At 39.9% G+C, this 19414-nt stretch overlaps 2 protein-coding genes across 13 annotated transcripts in view; one reads left to right on the top strand and one right to left on the bottom strand.

The window, feature by feature from the left end:
* Positions 1–7135, top strand: part of eps8l2 (EPS8 like 2) — a 29674-nt gene extending 22539 nt beyond the window's left edge. For 6 of the 7 annotated variants that reach the window (XM_054775685.1, XM_054775682.1, XM_054775686.1 and 3 more), the window contains 11 exons: positions 586–712; positions 1860–1948; positions 2027–2101; positions 3448–3596; positions 3692–3860; positions 3974–4008; positions 4098–4203; positions 4321–4440; positions 5026–5351; positions 5450–5582; positions 6034–7135. In XM_054775685.1, coding sequence (XP_054631660.1) covers positions 586–712; positions 1860–1948; positions 2027–2101; positions 3448–3596; positions 3692–3860; positions 3974–4008; positions 4098–4203; positions 4321–4440; positions 5026–5351; positions 5450–5582; positions 6034–6111 — 1407 coding nt within the window. In that variant the 3' untranslated portion in view covers positions 6112–7135. The remainder of the gene's footprint in view (positions 1–585; positions 713–1859; positions 1949–2026; positions 2102–3447; positions 3597–3691; positions 3861–3973; positions 4009–4097; positions 4204–4320; positions 4441–5025; positions 5352–5449; positions 5583–6033) is intronic. The other variant, XM_054775684.1, reaches the window with a different exon arrangement.
* A 260-nt stretch (positions 7136–7395) lies between these two features.
* Positions 7396–19414, bottom strand: part of fads2 (fatty acid desaturase 2) — a 34617-nt gene continuing 22598 nt past the window's right edge. For 3 of the 6 annotated variants that reach the window (XM_054775690.1, XM_054775691.1, XM_054775689.1), the window contains 9 exons: positions 18907–19113; positions 18726–18836; positions 17535–17732; positions 16625–16726; positions 12868–12965; positions 11380–11476; positions 11230–11309; positions 11028–11153; positions 7396–10294 (listed from right to left, as the gene is read on the bottom strand). In XM_054775690.1, the coding sequence (XP_054631665.1) occupies positions 10072–10294; positions 11028–11153; positions 11230–11309; positions 11380–11476; positions 12868–12965; positions 16625–16726; positions 17535–17732; positions 18726–18836; positions 18907–19101 (1230 nt within the window). In that variant the 5' untranslated portion in view covers positions 19102–19113 and the 3' untranslated portion in view covers positions 7396–10071. Of the gene's footprint in view, positions 10929–11027; positions 11154–11229; positions 11310–11379; positions 11477–12867; positions 12966–14567; positions 14645–14712; positions 14774–16437; positions 16564–16624; positions 16727–17534; positions 17733–18725; positions 18837–18906; positions 19114–19414 lie in introns of all 6 variants that reach the window. The other 3 variants (XM_054775694.1, XM_054775692.1, XM_054775693.1) reach the window with 3 other exon arrangements.

Raw genomic sequence — 19414 nt, 5'->3', positions numbered from 1 at the left:
TTTGTTGAGGAATAAGTAATTCATGACCAGATCTAAAGAACATACCAACATAGCACATGAAAATGTGCAAAACTGCTTTGTTCAGCCACAACAAAGTACACTCGTATTCCTGCAAGGAAAAGACCAGCCTTCACTTGTGAGAAAGTAAAAGCAAAACTTTCACAGTGAGGACGTGGGTGGGCGATGCAGAGGCACATTTGATTGGACGGTTCACGTGCGTTTAGCACTCTGGGACAAATTATGTGGCGAAAATGACGATGGCTGCCCAGAATGTGCAGGGAAGTTGCGGGGATTGGACAAAGTTGTGGGGTTGCACAACATTTACGGGGATTGGTTGATTTTTGCGTGAATTGATGAGATCACTATGGTAAATTCGCGCACTGGACACTCAAATAACAGCTAGTACAGCAGCCGTAGCAAAAATGTTGTATTCACAAAAACAGCAATTATCAGTTTTGATTGGCTAAGAGGTCTTCATTCAGCACTGGTTATTGTTGTGGTTGTCATTTGCAGTGGTGTACAACTGTACTACATCACATTGTGCAGGTGTACCTGATGTTTTCATGTCTTGTTCTTGTTCTGCAGCAAATCCTCAACTGTGCACTGGACGATATTGAGATTTTTGTGGCGCGGGTGCAAAAGGCAGCTGAAGCCTTTTCCCAGCTCAACCAGCGCAACAAGAGTAAGAAGAATAAGAAGAAAGGACCAGCAGGTCTGTCTCCCTTTCTTCTTCTGTGGCGGAAACAATGAAGTGACAATATGTCTGATATTGCTCACGCTGCCATGTTTGTATCTCTTTGTGTTCTGGGACCGTCATCCAGTGATGTATGTGCATGGTGGTAAACACCAGTATGGCTTCTGTGAAGTCAGTCTGCAAATACTCTGTTTTCTGTGAGGGAGGTATTATTATTACTCATTTGTTAATATTGTAAAATGTGAAATGATTTCTATTGGGGAAGCCCTGACATGCATACAGTATATTTGAACTTTTTTGTACACAAATTAAAAACGCCGTCATGCACTATTTTAAGGTGCGATGTAATAATAATGCCGTAACATGTTGAGTCATGTTTTAACTCTCTGACAGTAGCATGTTGTGTGATGTGACACTTGTTTTCTGCATGCCTCATCGGTGACACACTAATACAATATTTGAGGTTATTTTAACATATCAATTTGTACCAATATGCTTCCCAAAGTCATTTATTTATTCTCTATTCAGAGAATCTGTTTCTCAACTCTGGAGCGACATGGATTTTGTCCTCACTAGAGTCACAGGAGAATGCTGGAGTCTATCCCAGCTGACTTTGGGCAAGAGGCAGGGTACAACCTGGGCTGGTCGCCAGCCAATCACAGGCCACATATAGACAAACAACCATTCACACTCACATTCATTCCTATGGACAATTTAATTAAGAGTCTCTGCATGGATTTGTAGATTTAAAAGAGTTTGGGAGGATCAAAATTCATTGAAAGTGGAACGTTTTAAAGTTTTTTTGTGGGGTGGAAATGAATTTAAAGTGGATAATACTTATGAATAAATTAGACTCTTGCCTGAAGTCAGCTGGGATAGGCTCCAGCCCACCTGTGACCTGTGGCTCCAAGTTGAGAAAGCTTGATTGTAGCACATTCTTGCTTGTGTTACCAGCAGCCAACAATGGTAAAGCTATGTACTTACTTGTACCACTACTCATAGGTTATTGGAGAGACCTAAGCTTTAGCACAAATAGTGACACAGTGTTTAGGTTCATCCAGTTTCCTTCAACAATGTAACTTTAACCCTGTCCAGAGAGTGAAAGACTGCTGGTAATACTGTAGTAAAGTGTTCATTGTTTGTGGTCTTCTGTGCTTGTTCACAGAGGGCATGTTGACCCTGCGAGCCAAGCCCCCCTCTGAGGAAGAGTTCATCGATAGCCTGCAGAAACTCAAGCTAGCCTTCAACCTCTTGGTGAGATATCACAACTCCGAAGCCACCCTCCCTTTTCTCCTCCTAACCTCAGTGCGCATGTCACTGGATCCCCTACAGGCCAAACTGAAGAAACACATCCAGAATCCAAGCGCATCAGAGTTGGTGCATTTCCTCTTTGGCCCTTTGGAACTGGTAAGAGCTGCACATTTTTGTCGATGCTATTCCGTGCCATTCTTGGGAAGAATACTTTTTTTATCATGGCACCGCTCACTGCTCCCCTAACTGGAGCAAAACGGTACACACACAGGTGCAGCTGCACTTACATAACATTGGTTTCTTAAGCTGCAGCCACACCTTGCTGGATAGAAGCATGCTGCAGTGATTGACTTTGCATTGATGTGGTGCATTTACATCCGGACACACCACACCCTCACTGAACATGTAGCAGCTCTTGGTATGTCAGCAGACTGTAGCTCAATATACTAGAGCAGGGGTCAGCAACCTCTGGCATCAAAAGAGCCATTTTGCCTCATCTTTCAGTAAAAAAAAAATAGTCTGGAACCGCAAAACATTACACAGCTTATAAATTTTTTTTAAAATGTTACCTGCTACAGCAATAGATTTTTATACAAAAACAAAACATGATTTGAACAAAAAGTGTAAAGGTTTTTAGTACATGGTATATCTGAGGAGCCCAGTTGCTCTGATTCAACTCTTCAGATAAACAAAAAGTGCAATTCATAACGATTTAAAGGGTCGACATGATGACATGATTCATCAACTTTGCTTAAATATGTTATATGTTGCTTGTAATTATGTTCTACAATGTTAGAGTTTTGAAAATGAACGGTAAATTCGCAAAAATTATCTTCATAGTTCATGGCACCACCCATGACGCAGTTCAGCCTCATTCGTCATCATCATTCATCCGTCACTCAAGTACAAATTTAATATTAGCATGATGGCGGCGCTCTCTGGGCACCAATGATGTAAGAACCACCACTGATATAAACACAGACATCGTCACCGCGTGTCTTCCTACTGCAGTAGCATGGCTTTTCATTACCCAATCCGTACCGGAAACGCGATCGGTTCTGCATGTGTGCAAGACCTCCGTCACTATCTCCTGTTGCAAATTTTTACAATAGCGTTTCTGCGACGTTACGTGCTGTGGTAGTTATTATTTTTTAAGTGTATGAACATGAAGTCAATAACCATACTTCATATATGTAATATATTGTGGGTTATTTTATTAGTGACTTTTATTAAAAGCCTTATTGAGCGTGGGGATGTTTCTATCTTCTTTATTCACCAAGACTGAGCTGCATAAAGACTTACGCACTGCACGTAGCGCAGACGTAAACGTGATATCTGGTTACGTATAACATGCATAAATGAATAAAGTAAAACAACGCATATAATGCAGTGATATTTGAATGTAAACAAACAGCCCTTGTCATTTGAATGTACAAGAAATATATTTAATGTTGTAAAAACAAACCTAATATGAACGCTAATATTGATACTTTTACCTACAGGTGCTGCAAAGTTGTGGGAGTCCTGAGCTGGCACGTTCTATTATCGCTCCCCACCTCTCCAAAGATGCTGTTGACTTCTTGCGGGGTCACCTGACCCCTAAAGAGACCACCATCTTTGAGCTTCTTGGGGAAGGCTGGACCAAACCGAGGTTCTTAGTCAATACTGTACTCATGTTTCATAAATACGTACGTTTTCTAAAGAGTCACGCTTAGAATAAACTGCGTTGTTGCTGTTGTTGTTCAGAGCTGAGTGGCCGAGGGATCAGTGTGCTCCTCCTTACTATCCCAAGTTCCGCAATGGCTGGGAACCTCCAGCAGAGCTCTTCAAGACAGTCCCGTGGGAAACAGAGGGTCCCAATGGGCCTCTGGGTTCCCCCATCAGCCCTGATTACAGGAAGCACTCAGCTGAGGATGTAAGAGTTAGATACCAGAGATATGGGTGAATGCATGGAATGGAATGAATTAATATGGAAATACAAGCTGAAATTCAAATCTAAGAGTGATAACAATTTGTTTGGTTTTGCAGTTTTATGGAACGCATTCCTCAAACTCATCCAATGGGTAAAGAATAACGTCTTTCACACATGGGTCATGAATGTCAACCAACATACTGTAGGTGAAACCATTATGTACATCTTATCTCTTAACAGGTCCTACAATGGGATGCCCCCCACCCGCAAATATGCCAAAATCCGCTACCACTTTGTAGCGCGGAATGCCAACGAGCTGTCAGTACTGCAGGATGAAATTCTAGAGGTAATAATGGTGACATTTCCACATTGTACTTGTCTACATAGAACCACTGTGATGATACAATGTCAGCACTGCTTCCGTCAGGCAGCACAGCTAAATTGTGAGAGGTGTGTTTCTCAGGTGATAGAGGACGACAAACAGTGGTGGAAACTACGGAATCGTAGCGGCCAAGCGGGCTACGTCCCTTATAACATCCTGGATGTGGTCAAGATAGAAGAGCCTGATGGAATGTACAGCCAGGTAACTTGTAACACACGCTTGAACCTGCATTCATATCTCTATTCTATCTGCTTCCAACTTTTTACTTCCTGTTTCGACTTTGTTCATATGCCTGTACTCATCAGCCACAACATTAGGTGCATCTGCACAATCTAATGAGATCCAACGCAGCAGTTGTATCAACTGTCACTGTGAAAGAGGTATTATCAGTGTTGATAATGGTGGTGTATAATGGCACTACACTGCACTTTGCCCCTCGTAACCGAATAAAGTAACCAAAATATTACAAAACTCTCTTAATCAACATGTTAATCAAAACTGTCTTGGAAATGTATAAGTTTTTTATGCAGATCTTGTATTGGATGACATTGTGCAGCTGTAGCTACAGAAGGGTCCTGTGACTGTATATACTGTATACACAACAGCAAATCACAGTAACATGTTTTTGGATCACAAATGTAGTGTGCAGCATTACTCGACAAAATCCCAGCCAGAAGTTAGGTTTGCAATCATTAACTGTACATGGATTTAGCACATATTTCAAACAATCATAGCACCACAAAATGCACTAGTTAAATGAACCAAAAATATGTTGTCTATTTACAGCATGGCTATGGTGCATCATCCCCTGGTTCCCTGAGCCCAAGTGACAGCTTCAGCAAAGGTCGACACAAAGACAAATGTGAGGAATCTCCCAAAATTACATTTTACTTGAACCAACAGACGCTCATGTCTTCGTATGTGTCCCGACATGTTTCAGTGATGGATGAGGTCAACAATGAGCTTCTCATGATGATCACCGCTAACAAAAGCCAGCCGCCCACCAGAAAGTTTCGTGTGGAGCGAGCAGCCGCCAGTCAAGTGCCACTCTCCTACAACTCCAGCCCGGAACAAGTGAAGACTTGGCTCAGCGCAAAGGGATTTTCTCAGCCGTAAGTCATCTGCAGCAATACAATACAACAAAACATAAAATAGGGGGACTGATAGCATGTTTTAAATGACTTTTGCCTTGTTGACTATCCACAAACAGGACAGTGGAATGTTTGGGCATCCTGACTGGAGCTCAGCTCTTCTCTCTCAACAAAGATGAGCTGAAGGCGGTGTGTGGAGACGAAGGTGGTCGTGTCTACTGTCAGATAACTGTGCAGAAGACACAAATAGAGGTCAGTCATTGAAATCCGGTCATAGCCTTTAGGCCTTGGGAAAAAAATAGCACACAATTTAATTGATACTAGCATAATTAAAAATACACAACTGTCTATCAAAAAAACTGTGTATACAAAATAATGCTTTCATCTTAGAGTGTTTATTGTGGTTTTAGTTTGCAGTGGTGTACACCCGCTCTGCAGCATACTTACAGCTGTTTCTAATATTTTGCCTCTTTCATGTAGCTAAATGAGGCAACCACAAGTCTAATTTGGTCTTGCACTGTGCAGAAAACAAGATTTTTCTCATTTTTGAGTATTTCCAGTGTACTGGTACAGTAACTGACTGTTTCCTCTTGTGGAACAAAATTGTAACGATAGCAACTCTAAGATACAGTATGATGCTGTGGCTGACAGTTTTAGTCAGCATTTTGCAGCATTACTTAACTGTGGTTTGGCGTCTTTGCAGAAGTCGAATGGGGACTCTGAGCTTCAGGAGATCATGAAGCGCAGACAGGAGCGTATTGACTCGGGCAGCACAGACTGAAACTTCACAACATCACTCCTTACAATTTCATAATCAATCTGCTGTTCATTAGGACCTACGTAACAGAGCATATTCACATGTTGTACACATTTTAATTGTATATTTATTTTCTATCTCCCATGTATACAGATAAATTTGTTGTCCCTAATGTTCCAATTTGTGTGGACAAACAAATGTCTTATGTACAGTTTAGTTTAGTGTGTGTGTGTGTGTGTGTGTGTGTGTGTGTGGGACATGCATGTGCAGTACAGTACGTGATTGTAGAGTCATTGTGGTCTGTGTTGATGTTTTTTGTCAATACTGGTAATGGTATAGATTATTTTGAACATGCAAACAATTTACATAGCAGTGCATCATGTTTACACTTGCACAATTCAACATGTCCAACAAGTCATATTGCAGCTGTGAAGCGAATGAGAAGATTGTTCCATAATTTGTGCCAGGATGTTTGATATTTTCTGCTATGTAGCCAATGATTTGAATATTAGTGTTTACAGTGGGAATACATGACACACCCCTAACGGAAATATTAACGATTATTATCGTCCCTTTTGATGGCCTGACTTTGTCAGTTTTGACTAAGGATGTATTAAGCCGATGTTGCCCGAGTGTTGCCGAGTGGACCGGAAGGGTCGGTAGTACCGGAGAGGATTTGTTTTTTGTGAAAGTTAAAATACAGGAAATGACCATAATAAAGTGGGAGGAAACTGGGAAAGAAGGACACAATATGAATTTCCTGGGGTAAACGCGAGGGTTGACAAGTATGACCCAGGTTCAAGTACATCTTCACACAATTATGTCCTCAGAGAAATGTACAATCATTCCGAATGCAGTGTAAATTATAGTCAAATGCTGGTTGTTGTCTTTGCTGTGTTGTATTGTCCAGGGAACCACACAGACGGCAATATGAAAATACATTTTAACAAGGCTACATTATTCTGGCATATTAGTTGATGAAATCAAATGGACTGTAAATATGTTGCAAAACAATCTGATTAAAAGTTGGTAAATGCGTGACACCGAATACTCGTCTTCTTGTGCTAATTTGTATGTTTTTCACTGAATAAATAATACTTAAGGTGGACAAGAGGCTATTTTTGTTGTATCAGAGAATAACAATAATAGCACACATTTAACAGTATACAACAGTGAGTTGTTCAAACTAGAATTATAAATTATTTTCAACCCACTTTATTTATTTACAAACAATAATAAGTGACATTATGATGTTTTTGTCTCCAACATCAGTCAGTCAGTCCCTTAAGTTGCACAAAAACGGTTCAGAATCCAGAGACACATGGCTAGTACATCATATGAAGAGCTCGTGATGAAGTACAAGGCCCATTATATTATTTCAAAATATATTTGTGGGCTGCAATCTTATATTTCCTGTTGATTATATGTAGTGGCGAAATTGTGAAAGAAAATGATTTGAGGACGTGTATAGTGTAATTTAGCTGTCACATCCAATTATTGTTAATTGGAGTAGGACAAGAGGAGGAATGCTGAACAAGTGCAACTCGTTATCTTTGTCGGTATGGACAGCCATCATTAACATAATCTTGTCTCCAAGTACACAACACTCTGGAGTCAAAATATTGAGGTGTGTTAATCATCTCACTAGATTAGATGAATGAGAGGGCACTCTTGTCATTTTAATGATGGAACTGTACTGTACTTTCAAGCCCGACATCTGTTTTTAAGACCTACACATTCATATTTATTATTAATGAAGCCACTCGAGTGGTATTTCCTATACAGTTTACCAGAGGTGTGGACTTGAGTCATACGACTTGGACTGGAGTCACAATTTTGATGACTTTGGAGGCGAAATTTGATAAAAGTTACTTAAGATTTGTCAGATTAAAACATGACCGCTGCATATGACTTGGATCAAAACATTTGATAGTTTGACATTATGCAAAACAGATGCTACTACTTCCTGAAACGGCACTCTAAGCATCATGGGAACTCTAGTTCTTTATTGTTGAATAATGCAGATTTTGTCTTTACATGTCTTTACATTACTACACATCAACATAAATGATTAGTACTGTCGGCATTATTTTAATATAAATTATATTGTGAATTGTCTCATCTCGTGAACTGAGTGTATCGTGGCACCTCTAGTGCTTATGAACTGTGAAGACTACAAAATTTTAAGGTTGTGATTTGGGACTTCACTCGACCTTGTCAGTCGTCCTGACAGCCAACACACACTGAGATGTTTGGTCGGCAAAGTAAATACAACCGGAGCAGCGCAAAATGATGTGCGTTCAGAGAAAATCATCACAAAAGAAATGCTGCTCTTTAATACAGTCGAAAAGCCAAGTATTTCAAGAAATGCTGAAAAGTGCGACAGACCGTATGAATTGCCTGAGAGGAACTACAGTACATGTCACAAACAGCAATTCCAACTTTACAACAGTGTATTTTATTATACAGTGTACATTATATTATCCAGCATCTCCGCAACCATAGTGAGGACAAGCAGTGTAGAAAATTGATGGATGGATGAATATTATTGTTATTTGTTATAAAATATCATCATAGCATTAATTGTTTATTTAGTCTCCAAAAATGTTGACAATATCGTTTAGCATCAATTTGTGGGACAATACGCATTTCAAAATGCACCTGCAATGTCCTGTGACAAACAGAAGTTTGTTTGTTCAGTCATATTTTTTCATTGTACTGTTCTTAAAGTTTATGTTAACATCTCGTCTTGTTCCCATTGACCCAATCTTGCTCATCGGTTCGTCTTGTGAGTTGGGTGTCTCGTGACACCCTTAATACGTAAGGATTGCTATGGTTTGCCGTCTTGTGTAAAGCACCATAATCAGCTTCATGTAAGTGTGTGCTGATTTGAAGGATAATGTACGCATCATTGTGCATCTAATATCCCACTATAAAGATGAACAGATGCGTTGTAATGTGCGGCCAGGTTAGCTGTGGTTTACGCGCGTATGTAAGGGTCAGCTAGCTTAGCTGTGAAATAGTACGTTACATAAACCTCACTTCCTGAAGAGCCGTGCTGGTCAGTAGGTTGGCAGCCTGGGCTTTCAGCCTCCCGGCTAGCATGCTCGAGTCTCGGGATCGGGCGTCGGTGTGTGCAAGGCTGGACCGTGCAGGATGACCACTGTTACACGTATAAGGTGTGTTAAGAAGTCAGATTACAATGCCATCTACTGTGCAGAGCTGTAAAGACAAGCTACACAGAAATTCCCATTATAATGTGTTTGTGAGTGAGAGTGAACTAATCTAAATCTAAATCTGAAAAAATCTGTGCCGGGCGTCCACAAATACTGCCACTATATACAGCGGTGTGAAAAAGTTTGCCCCCTTCCTGATTTTTTTTTTTTTTTTTGCATGTTTGGCACACTTAAATGTTTAAGATCATCAAACAAATATAAATATTATTCAATCACATCACAACTGAACATAAAATGCAGTTTTTAAATGAAACTTTTTATTATGAAGGGAGAAAAAATCCAAACCTACATGATCCTGTGTGAAAAAGTGATTGACTCTCCTGTTAAAACATAACTTAACTGAGATTAATTGAGATCTATCAGTCTGGCAAAGGCAATAAAGCCATTTAGAGCACCAGGGGTGGTTGTCCAACCAAAATTACCCCTAAGAGCGCAGCGACTACTCATCCAAAAGGTCACAGAAGACCCCACAACAACATGCAAAGAACTGTAGGCCTCACTTGCCTCAGTTAAGGTCAGTGTTCATGACTCCACCATAAGAAAGACGCTGGGCAAAAACGTCCTGCATGGCCGAGTTCCAAGACGAAAACCACTCCCGAACAAAAAGGATATTAAGGCTTGTTTTAATTTTGTCAGAAAACATCCTGACGAGGTCCCAAGACCTTTGGGAAAATACTCTGTGGTCTGACGAGACAAAAGTTGAACTTTTTGGAAGGTGTGTGTCCTATTACATTTCAGAAAAAGAACATCATACCAACAGTAAAATATGGTGGTAGTAGTGTGATGGTCTGGGGCTGTTTTGCTGCTTCAGGACCTGGAAAACTTGCTGTGATAAATGGAACCATGAATTCTGCTGTCTACCAAAAGATCCTGAAGGAGAATGTCCGGAGAATGTCTGTTTGTGACCGCAAGCTGAAACCAACTTGTGTTCTGCAGCAGGACAATGATCCAGCAAGTCCACCTCTGAATGGCTGAAGAAAAACAAAATGAAGACTTTAGAGTGGCCTAATCAAAGTCCCGACCTGAATCCTATTGAGATGCTGTGGCATGACCTTAAAAAGGCGGTTCATGTTTGAAAACCCTCCAATGTGGCTGAATTACAACAATTCTGCAAAGATGAGTGGGCCAAAATTCCTCCACAGCGCTGTAAGAGACTCATTGCAAGTTATCACAAACGCTTGATTGCAGTCGTTGCTGCTAAGAGTGGCCCAACCAGTTATTATGTTTCGGGGGCAATCACTTCTCCCTTCACACAGGGCCATGTAGGTTTGGATTTTTTTTCTCCCTTAATAATAAAAAGTTTCATTGAAAAACTGCATTTTGTGTTCAGTTGTGTTGTCGTGTTTAAAATTGTTTGATGATCTGAAACAATGTAAGTGTAAGAAACATGCAAATAAATACAAAAAACCAGGAAGGGGGCAAACACTTTTTCACACCACTGTATATATGTAAACAATTCCTGTAAAATAAAACCTGCGCTTTGACCAGAACAGTAATAATAAATCACAAAGAACAAATAAATCAATCACAAATTATTAAAAGTAAGAAAGTAATCATTTATGAAGATACGCGTCAAGCCAGAGTTCCCCTGATGTTTTCAATGACCTGGAAAATTAAGTTATTGGTAAAGAAAAAGGTTCAATATTTTTTTCTAACATTAAACGTGATTTAGAAGACACACACGGGCTGTAGTATCAGACTTACTTGATGACGTCAGCGAGGCCTTGCCTCAAAGACTTCACTTGGTATGGAATCTTGTGTTTCTTACAGAGCGCATGCACCAGCGGCGCCACCCGGTGGAAGTTGTGACGTGGCATTGTTGGGAAAAGGCTTTCAACACAGAAAAGACACTTTTCAAATGCATGCATTCAATCCTTTAAATTAATATACACCTTGTATGACTCACTGGTGTTCAATCTGGAAGTTGAGATGTCCACTGAACCAGTCGTTGAAGAAGGATTTCTCGATGTTGCAGGTGGCTTGTAGCTAAAGCACATAACAAACATGATGAGCATGACGTAGCAAGTGGAGGTGAAGTTGATTTCTCAGCAGGCACCTGCATGGTGAGCCAGTCCTGATGCTTCTCATGGTCGATAGCCATCGGCAGATGATTCATCTGAGTCACCCACACAAACCAGTGGCTCTCCAGAAACCTGTCAAACACAGAAACACAGCCCGAGTATTTTATTACGTCGTATAATGCAGATTTTAGTGCATTTTATTTTACACTCAGTCAAGGCAAATGAACTGCCTAGTTTAGACTACAAATTGTTAGTTGAACAATAGTGGCCTCTTCAGGCAAATGTGGTAATTACAGGACCCGGACCCTGATTTAGTAATATTCCAAAATGTGGATTTCGACCCAAAAATATGGATTAAAAGTCATGCCCAGCTGTCATGCGCGATGTAAGCTTACAGTGCAAGGCTTTAGCAAAGCCAAATTTCCGTCAGTATCAAAACATTAAACTTTGGTGATTAACTGTTTCTTTTTTAACCCACTGAAGAACTAGCCAATGAAGAATTAGCCACTGAGTACTAGCCAATGAAGAATTAGCCAATGAAGAACTAGCCACTGAGTACTAGCCAATGAAGAATTAGCCAATGAAGAACTAGCCAATGAAGAACTAGCCAATGAAAAACTAGCCACTGAAGAACTAGCCACTGAAGAACTAGCTTCAACAAGGCAAAAAAATCCAGGCAAGGGGGTTGACTGCTAATGTGAGCCACTAGTCTAAATTGCTACTATTCATGAATTAATCTTCTATTTCTAACTTATTCCAAATTCTACATATATACTGTACATACACTACCATTCAAAAGTTTAGACATACTTTCTGCGATCGAATGAGTGTCTTTTTGTCTATTTAGATCAGGGCAGTCCAGCTGTCCTTTCATAATTATACTAAAAAAACTACATTACTAAAATGTAAACTACAAAAACAAAAAAAAAAATACATTATACATGTATTGAAAGACAAATGTTTGTGTTTTTATTAGTAAGTTTATTATTAGTATCAACTTAGTTAGCTTTTTGTCATTATATTATGCCTTTTTGCTCTATTTTTCCACTTTCACTGGGTTTTTGATTATTTTATTTCTGCAATGAGCCACATTCCAGACCCCCATGCTCAGACTGTCTTGGTTTCGCCAGGCGACGGAGGAGGGTGTCCAAGCTCTGCCTTCTTGGCTCTGTCGCTGCAGGGGTTAAGTTACATTGTGGAGGGGTTTATGCAGCTCTCAGACTGGTACTGAACGGCGATGCTTATGTGCAATCGGGTATCTGCGCGCGGCAGAAACTGAAATATCCGTTTAAGGAGAATATTGCTATTTGAAGAGCTGTTATGTAAGGCATTGTCAGTGGCTTTTGCTAGCTACTCAGTTATTTTCTTAATGTAAATGAAGATTGCTTTAAGAGCACTTCGGGCTTCAATACTATTCAGCGATGATTTAAAGTCATGGCACCCAGTTGCTACAGTACATTAATTGGACATAAAACAAGTCCTTTTAAAAAGTGTGACCCTTATTGAGTGACTAAATCACTTACCTGACAAAGATGATGAGCACTATTGAGCCCAGAAGACCATAAAGGGGAACATAACAGCTGAAGTAGCGAAGGTAGTAAGACACTGACCAGGCCATATCCTGAACAAAAAAGAAAATTACAAGGCTCATTGACACTTATTATATATACCCATTCTGAAATATTATATTATGCATTTAAAGCAATACAGTACGGTATTTTTATACAGTCATCTAAAAAATGGTTAGTCCTGTCTAAAAACAAAAAACATGGTTAACATAAGATGTTCTATTTTTCTCTGATTTAAGGCCTCGGTCTATGTTTGGAAATAACTGACCAAAATAACGTGCTAACAAGTTAACTACCGTTCTAAAATGCTAAATAAAATGCTAATTTGCTCACTAAAGTTCTAATGAGCTAAAAAGCTTGCTAACTAGATAATTAACATTCTAGTGAGCTAATTCGCTAACTAATAATTAACATTCTAAAAAGTTAACGTATTTGCCAATTTGCTAACATTGTAAATAACGTTCTTATGTGTTATATAACATGCTAATTAGCTAGGGTGACCATATTTTGATTACCGAGAGACTCAAAGCTTACTCAAAGATGCCATTTGATTTCAACACATTTAAAGTATGCCGCCTGATATAACCAATTTTAGAGGTTTACGCAAAACGTTTTACTATGCCTAAAATAATATGTCTTTGATAAGTTTCGAAGGGTGCAAAAATAACTTCTTTGGAATTAAATAATGGTGGAAATTAGAAAAATCGGCCCACATGAAAATAACAGCTCTCCTTTCAAGTTTTACTGGAAAAATAAATAACAAAAAAATGTGAAATAATATTAGCTAGATTAACAAAGCCAGCACAAGTGCCCTTCATTGTCATGACCCAATGAAAAACAATGAAAAATAGGTCATTCTCATCATATTCTTTAAAAAAAAAACGAGGAAGGCCAGGATAGGACATGAAAACAGGACATTTGGTCACCCTAAATTAGCTAACAAAGTAATGTGTTAATGAGCTAACTAAATCACTAATGTGCAAATGAGCTAACATGCTAATGGAACAGCTAACATACGACATGAAGAAGCCAACTAACTAATGTGCTCATGAGCTAATTAACTAAAATGCAGCTGAGCTAAATCCTTAACTAAGGTACTAATGAGATAACCAAAGTACCAGTGGGCTAACTAACAAACATGCCAAATAACTAAATTGCTTATGAACTAATTACCTAACCAAGTTGCTAATAGGCTATTGTTCTAAGGAGCTAACTAATAAACAAAAAATGTGCAGATGAACTAACATGCTAATGAACCAAATAACTACCGTGTAAACCTGACCTTATTAACTAAAATGCTACTAAACAAACTAAAGTGCTAATAAATTAAATCATAGTCAAATTAGCTAACTAATGAGCTACCTTAGTGATCAAAGTGCTAATAAGTTATCTAATTATTCTCATGAGGTAAGGTAAAAGATGCTGAGCTAATGAACCAATGTGCAGATGCAAACTAATGTGCAAATGGGCCAACTAAATAGTAGCAAAGTCAATAAGGTGCTGATAAGTTAACTAAGAAGATAATGGCAAATGATTATGCTAATGAACTAACTTGCGGTAAATAACTTTAGTTAAAAAAAGAAAGCATTAAAAAGAAAGCTCTCCACAAAACTCTCATAAAGTAGAATATAACAGAAAAGGAATGAGTATCTTACCACCCAGTCACGTCGATATATCATACCACGTATTATTTGGATGTGGAAATAAACGGGAATTAAAAGTGGAGGTCCAACTAAAAAAGAAAACGTGTTATTGGTTCATCCTTGGCTATGATGGTTTGTAAAGAATACAAAAGCATACCCAGAAAAAAGTACTGGTGCTGATGGTTGTAGGGCATACGTTTGATCTTTTTGGTGCCGTACTATGGAAGACAGGAGTGTTGAGTTAGGATGGTGACTATTGGAGGTGCGTTACTAAATTTCGACTGTTTGTTAAAGTCTGTTTCTGGATTAAGACTGTGTGTGCCCACCAGGGGTGCCCATTATGTGGATGGTGATTGAGGTAGTGTGGGTCCATCGTGTACTCTCCTCCTGGTTCGCTCTTGCACCTCCGCGGCAAAGTAAGTGGTGAACAGATGTCTCCAGCGACATGGATATGCAACTTTCATCTTTGTTATTCCGATTAGGGATGTCCCAATCCAGTTTTGGCTTCCAATCCAATAAAAAAGTCCACCCAATAAGGAATAAAATTGGGAAAAATAGGTATGCAAAATACTTTTAGGGTAGAACTAATCATTTGACATGGTTATAGATTTATTTGAGGTGTGACTGAGAATATATTAATTTTTTTAACAAACTCACTTCACCGTAATAGTAATTTACTGACGGTCCCCAGCAACCAGCAGCACTTCCCGTGCGAGCAGTGGCGCAGCCACACACTTTTCATTGGGTTGGCCAAGGTGAGACTATTACTCACATTGGGTGGCAATAAGTTGATACCTGAAATGTCTGCATGTCCAGTGGGGTGGCCGCGGCCACCACATAGCTCCGCCACTGCGTGCAAGCTCCCCGCATACTGACACAGCAGTGAGGTGGAACTACCGCTGTTGCTACGGAGCCAAATGTCCGACGTCCAACATGAAACTAACCTCACCACGGTACACCAACACTGGTGTTGTTGTGTTTTCTTCTTGTGTGTGGCGGGGGTCGAGTGGCAACCAGCTTTAAGGCGCACTACTGCACCTGCCATGTTGGCGTGTGGCTCAGAGTTACGACAGTGATACGGCCACCGCATCGGCCCGATCTTGTGGAGGAAGCAGATATTATCCGATCTTCAAAATAGAGCGGATCGGCAGCCAATCATCACTAAGACATCACGAATTCCGATTATGAATAATCCTACTCAGCGGTAAGATGCCGATATCTATAACAAAAGTTTTCTGTTTACTTGTCACGGCTAGTTATGTAGAAAAATAGTCAATTGTTTGACGGATGTGCGTCACACAAAGGTTGTGAAACATTGGAAAATGTCAAATGAAATGTATAATGAACGCTACGTAGCTATTTTGAACGACATAATACTCAGGTTATGTACAGAACTCTGGAGGAATTATAATTAATTAAAAGTAATAATATGTATTCCATATTGAATTTAATTGTGAATTATTGAATGATACCAATTATTTTGAAACTTTATTTAAACTTCGAAACTGTGAATGTGAAATACTAATCATTAGTATTTAGCATAGTAGTATATAGTATACTGTATATAGTATATTAGTACATAAGAGGTAGATCATTTTGACTCTTAACTTGCATGCTGAAAAAGTCTTTTGATATACATGTACAATGTACATAAATACAATAAATGTGGATATACTAAATATACATGTATAAATTATCAATGTTTATAGAAGGAGTTAGATCTTTGTGACTTGGTCATTTTAAAAGTCGCTCGCAGACTGAAAAAGTGCACGGACTGTAAGTTAAAGTGTGTTACTCTATGTGGACTGTATGTTAAGGTGCATTAGTGTACACTGACTGTATGTTAAGGTGTTACTGTATATGAACTGTATGTTAAGCGTGCCTCCACAGGCTGAGTGGCTCCAACAACAAAGATGCGCAGCATGTTGACATCGGGGTCCTTACTAAAGACGTTGGGTTTAGCGTGATGCTGGAAATGTCGATGATTCCACCAGTTAGCAGAGGCTCCCTAATGCAAAAAAAAGTATTTGATTTTAGTTCATTGGATTTGTAAGAGGAAGATGTGTTACCTTTAAGTGTCCAATGAGAAACTTGTGGACGACACGATTCCATGTGGACCTTTTGAACACAGACAGGTGACCAAAATCATGCTGCAACCAGCCTGCCTGGGACTTGAAGTGCAGACAATAAAGACAAAATTAAGTGTTGCAGAAAATGGCCTGCAGTCGTGTGAAAAAAAAATTAGGACACAAAATTGGGGGGTTTAATTTGTCCTCCGAAGCATTTTGAGCAACACCCTTTAGGGGTGCCACAAAAAATTACACCACCATCAAGTGTTCTAATATTTTCACATGACTGTTGTTGCTAAGTCCCATCCTTGACCCTGCAAAGATGTTTGGCTTGAGGGCGGCCATGTTTTTCAACCAATCTTTCTCAAAGTTTACAAATACTTGCTTGTCCGTCTCCTAAAGGTTTATACCTAATTTCATGGTGATTCAGCACCCATTCAACACCCTAAAGTTACAGTGGGTGTTTAGTGACAAATGTCACATCAGTCCAACTTATGTGGTCTAACTTTGGGACATGTGCCAACATGTGGTGTATCTGTCAGAAAAGTAATAGCACAGGCAACACGGTCTGTGTGCATGTTTTGACAAATTTTCACCCTTTTGTGTGCAGCGATTCAGGTGAAGAGATACACCATAGTGCACATTTGTCAGACGCATGCCCTGGAGGGCCAAGACGCTGCAGATTTTCTCTCCAACCAGTTTCTTCAGCAGGTGATTTAATTGATGAGCTCCTTCCCTCAAACTGAAGGTGTTGATCATTAAAATCACCTGCTTTAGTGACTGGCTGGAAAGAAAACCTGCAGTGTCTCGGCCCTCCATGGCACGAGTTTGACACCCCTGCCATAGTGTGTGCTAATGTTTTCACATGACTGCCGGTATATTAGCAGCAAGACCACATTGCTCCTGTCACCTGCGCAATCGCCAACAGGACAGCACAGAACAGTGTTAGGGGCCAACTGGTGCCCCAGAACCACACCAGCATCCAGGCCAGGAACTCCAGCAGCAGGATGTGAGCCAGGTGGGCCAGGAAGAAGATGGGCTGGGCTTGAAACAGACCTTGGCACTCTGCTTGAGCATGTAAAGCCTGGAAGTCCTTTATGACTGTAGCCTGAAAGCATGGAGCACATACTGTAATACTGTACAGATACATTATTCCAAAATATATAAATGTCAAAAATGTGTTCGCTTTGAAAGTTCTTCTTTTTCCTTCTTCTGCTACTGCCGCTTAACATCAGTTTATCTTTGAATATGGGACGTGTACTCCAAGGCAAAACAAATCTCTGGTGTTCATGAGTAGCACTAGATGGAGCCCAGGTACCCTTCTTTTTTATTACTGTATATTTACAAGAGACTGTAATTCAATTATGATATGTATGTGTCTCATAGTTCTTAGTTCTTTTTTTTTTGGACAAATTTTCCTAACTAAGCCATAACTTCCTGTTCCTGTCTGTCAAAGCATAAATTCTGCCTAGCAACAAGTGGCCAGTAACCAGGAACAAGAATATGAGCACTTCTGTTGATCTGCTTTTCCTGCACTTGCTATGCCCATTTTCCACTGCAAGGTACCACCTCAATTTACTTGTTTTGGGGTGGTCAGCTTACAACGTCAAATCAAAACTGTAAGAAATCGCAAAAACCAAGCCAGCAGGCTTGAAGGCATCAGTGGGAAGGAGACATGTTAACAGCAGTAATGGAGGACAACAAAAGTCTACAGTATTTACTTTTCAGCCAAGGTAAGGAGACTTATTTTATTCAAGCAGAGACAGAGGGAAGCTACATCAAAGTGGAACCTGTGTTGTGTACTGCAGCAGTAATGGCTTGCGTCACCCATATCTGCTAGTATCAGCTTATGCCGATGAAAAAGCGTCATACAGTGAGAAGAGCTGAGTACCGTGCTGTGGAAATGGGGCATGTGTTGATAAATTCAGTTTTTTTGGTGTTTGTGTCATTCCTCTTCTATATTAAAACAACACAGGGTAAAATAGGTCAACAGGTGTGCTGGTGTCACTAAACAATGTTAGAGGTGCTCATGAATAACACAGCAGATTTGCAGGTGTTTGTTGTGTTGTACTTAAAATGCAAAGTCAAAGATAGTTCTTACATTTTTCTGTCTGTCCTGACTGGGTTCTGTCTCCACCAGCTCTCCAATCAGCAGCGGCTTCAGAAAGCGTTGCACAAACTTCTTATCGGGATGAAAAGCAGTGAATGCATCCTGGAGATGGGGAAAAAACATACAATAAGAGCATTCACCCGAAATCAAGATATCAACAAAGCATGTGTACCGTGGCATCCTCTCCAGCATAATGGTGGATGACCTGAAAACCTCCAGGATGCCTCTTGGCCCACTGTGTGATGTTGTAAACCTTTCGATCAATGACCAACCACTGATCGTTCCTGCTACAGTGTCTCTGGATCTCCTCCCAGGTGTAAACGTTGTTCCCCATCTCCGTCAGCTGGCCTCCAGCACCCATCCTCATTGTCCCTACACACTACAGCACAAGTCAACACACTAAAAGTAAAGCCAGTTTGTCCAAGAAAAAGAAGCAACAGGGAGCTTGCTTGAGTTGTTGTTGCGTTCACTACTAGTTTGTAACACAAGTGAAGAAGGACAAAGAATAGTCCAACATGCACACAAATAATTCATGCAGAATTGGATATGCAGGTTGCTACTATAGTGGTGAATCAGTCGTCTGTGACACGATGACTAGGAATGCATTTCAAAGCAAACGTGGATATAATTGTATGATATTAGGTTATACTGCAGTGCGTTTAACATATGATGAAAGAGAG

Source organism: Dunckerocampus dactyliophorus, chromosome 5 (assembly GCF_027744805.1).
Source record: "Dunckerocampus dactyliophorus isolate RoL2022-P2 chromosome 5, RoL_Ddac_1.1, whole genome shotgun sequence".
Classification (NCBI taxonomy): Eukaryota; Metazoa; Chordata; class Actinopteri; order Syngnathiformes; family Syngnathidae; genus Dunckerocampus; species Dunckerocampus dactyliophorus.
The sequence above is the reverse complement of the archived record's forward strand: the minus strand, read 5'-3'. Positions and strand labels throughout refer to the sequence as shown.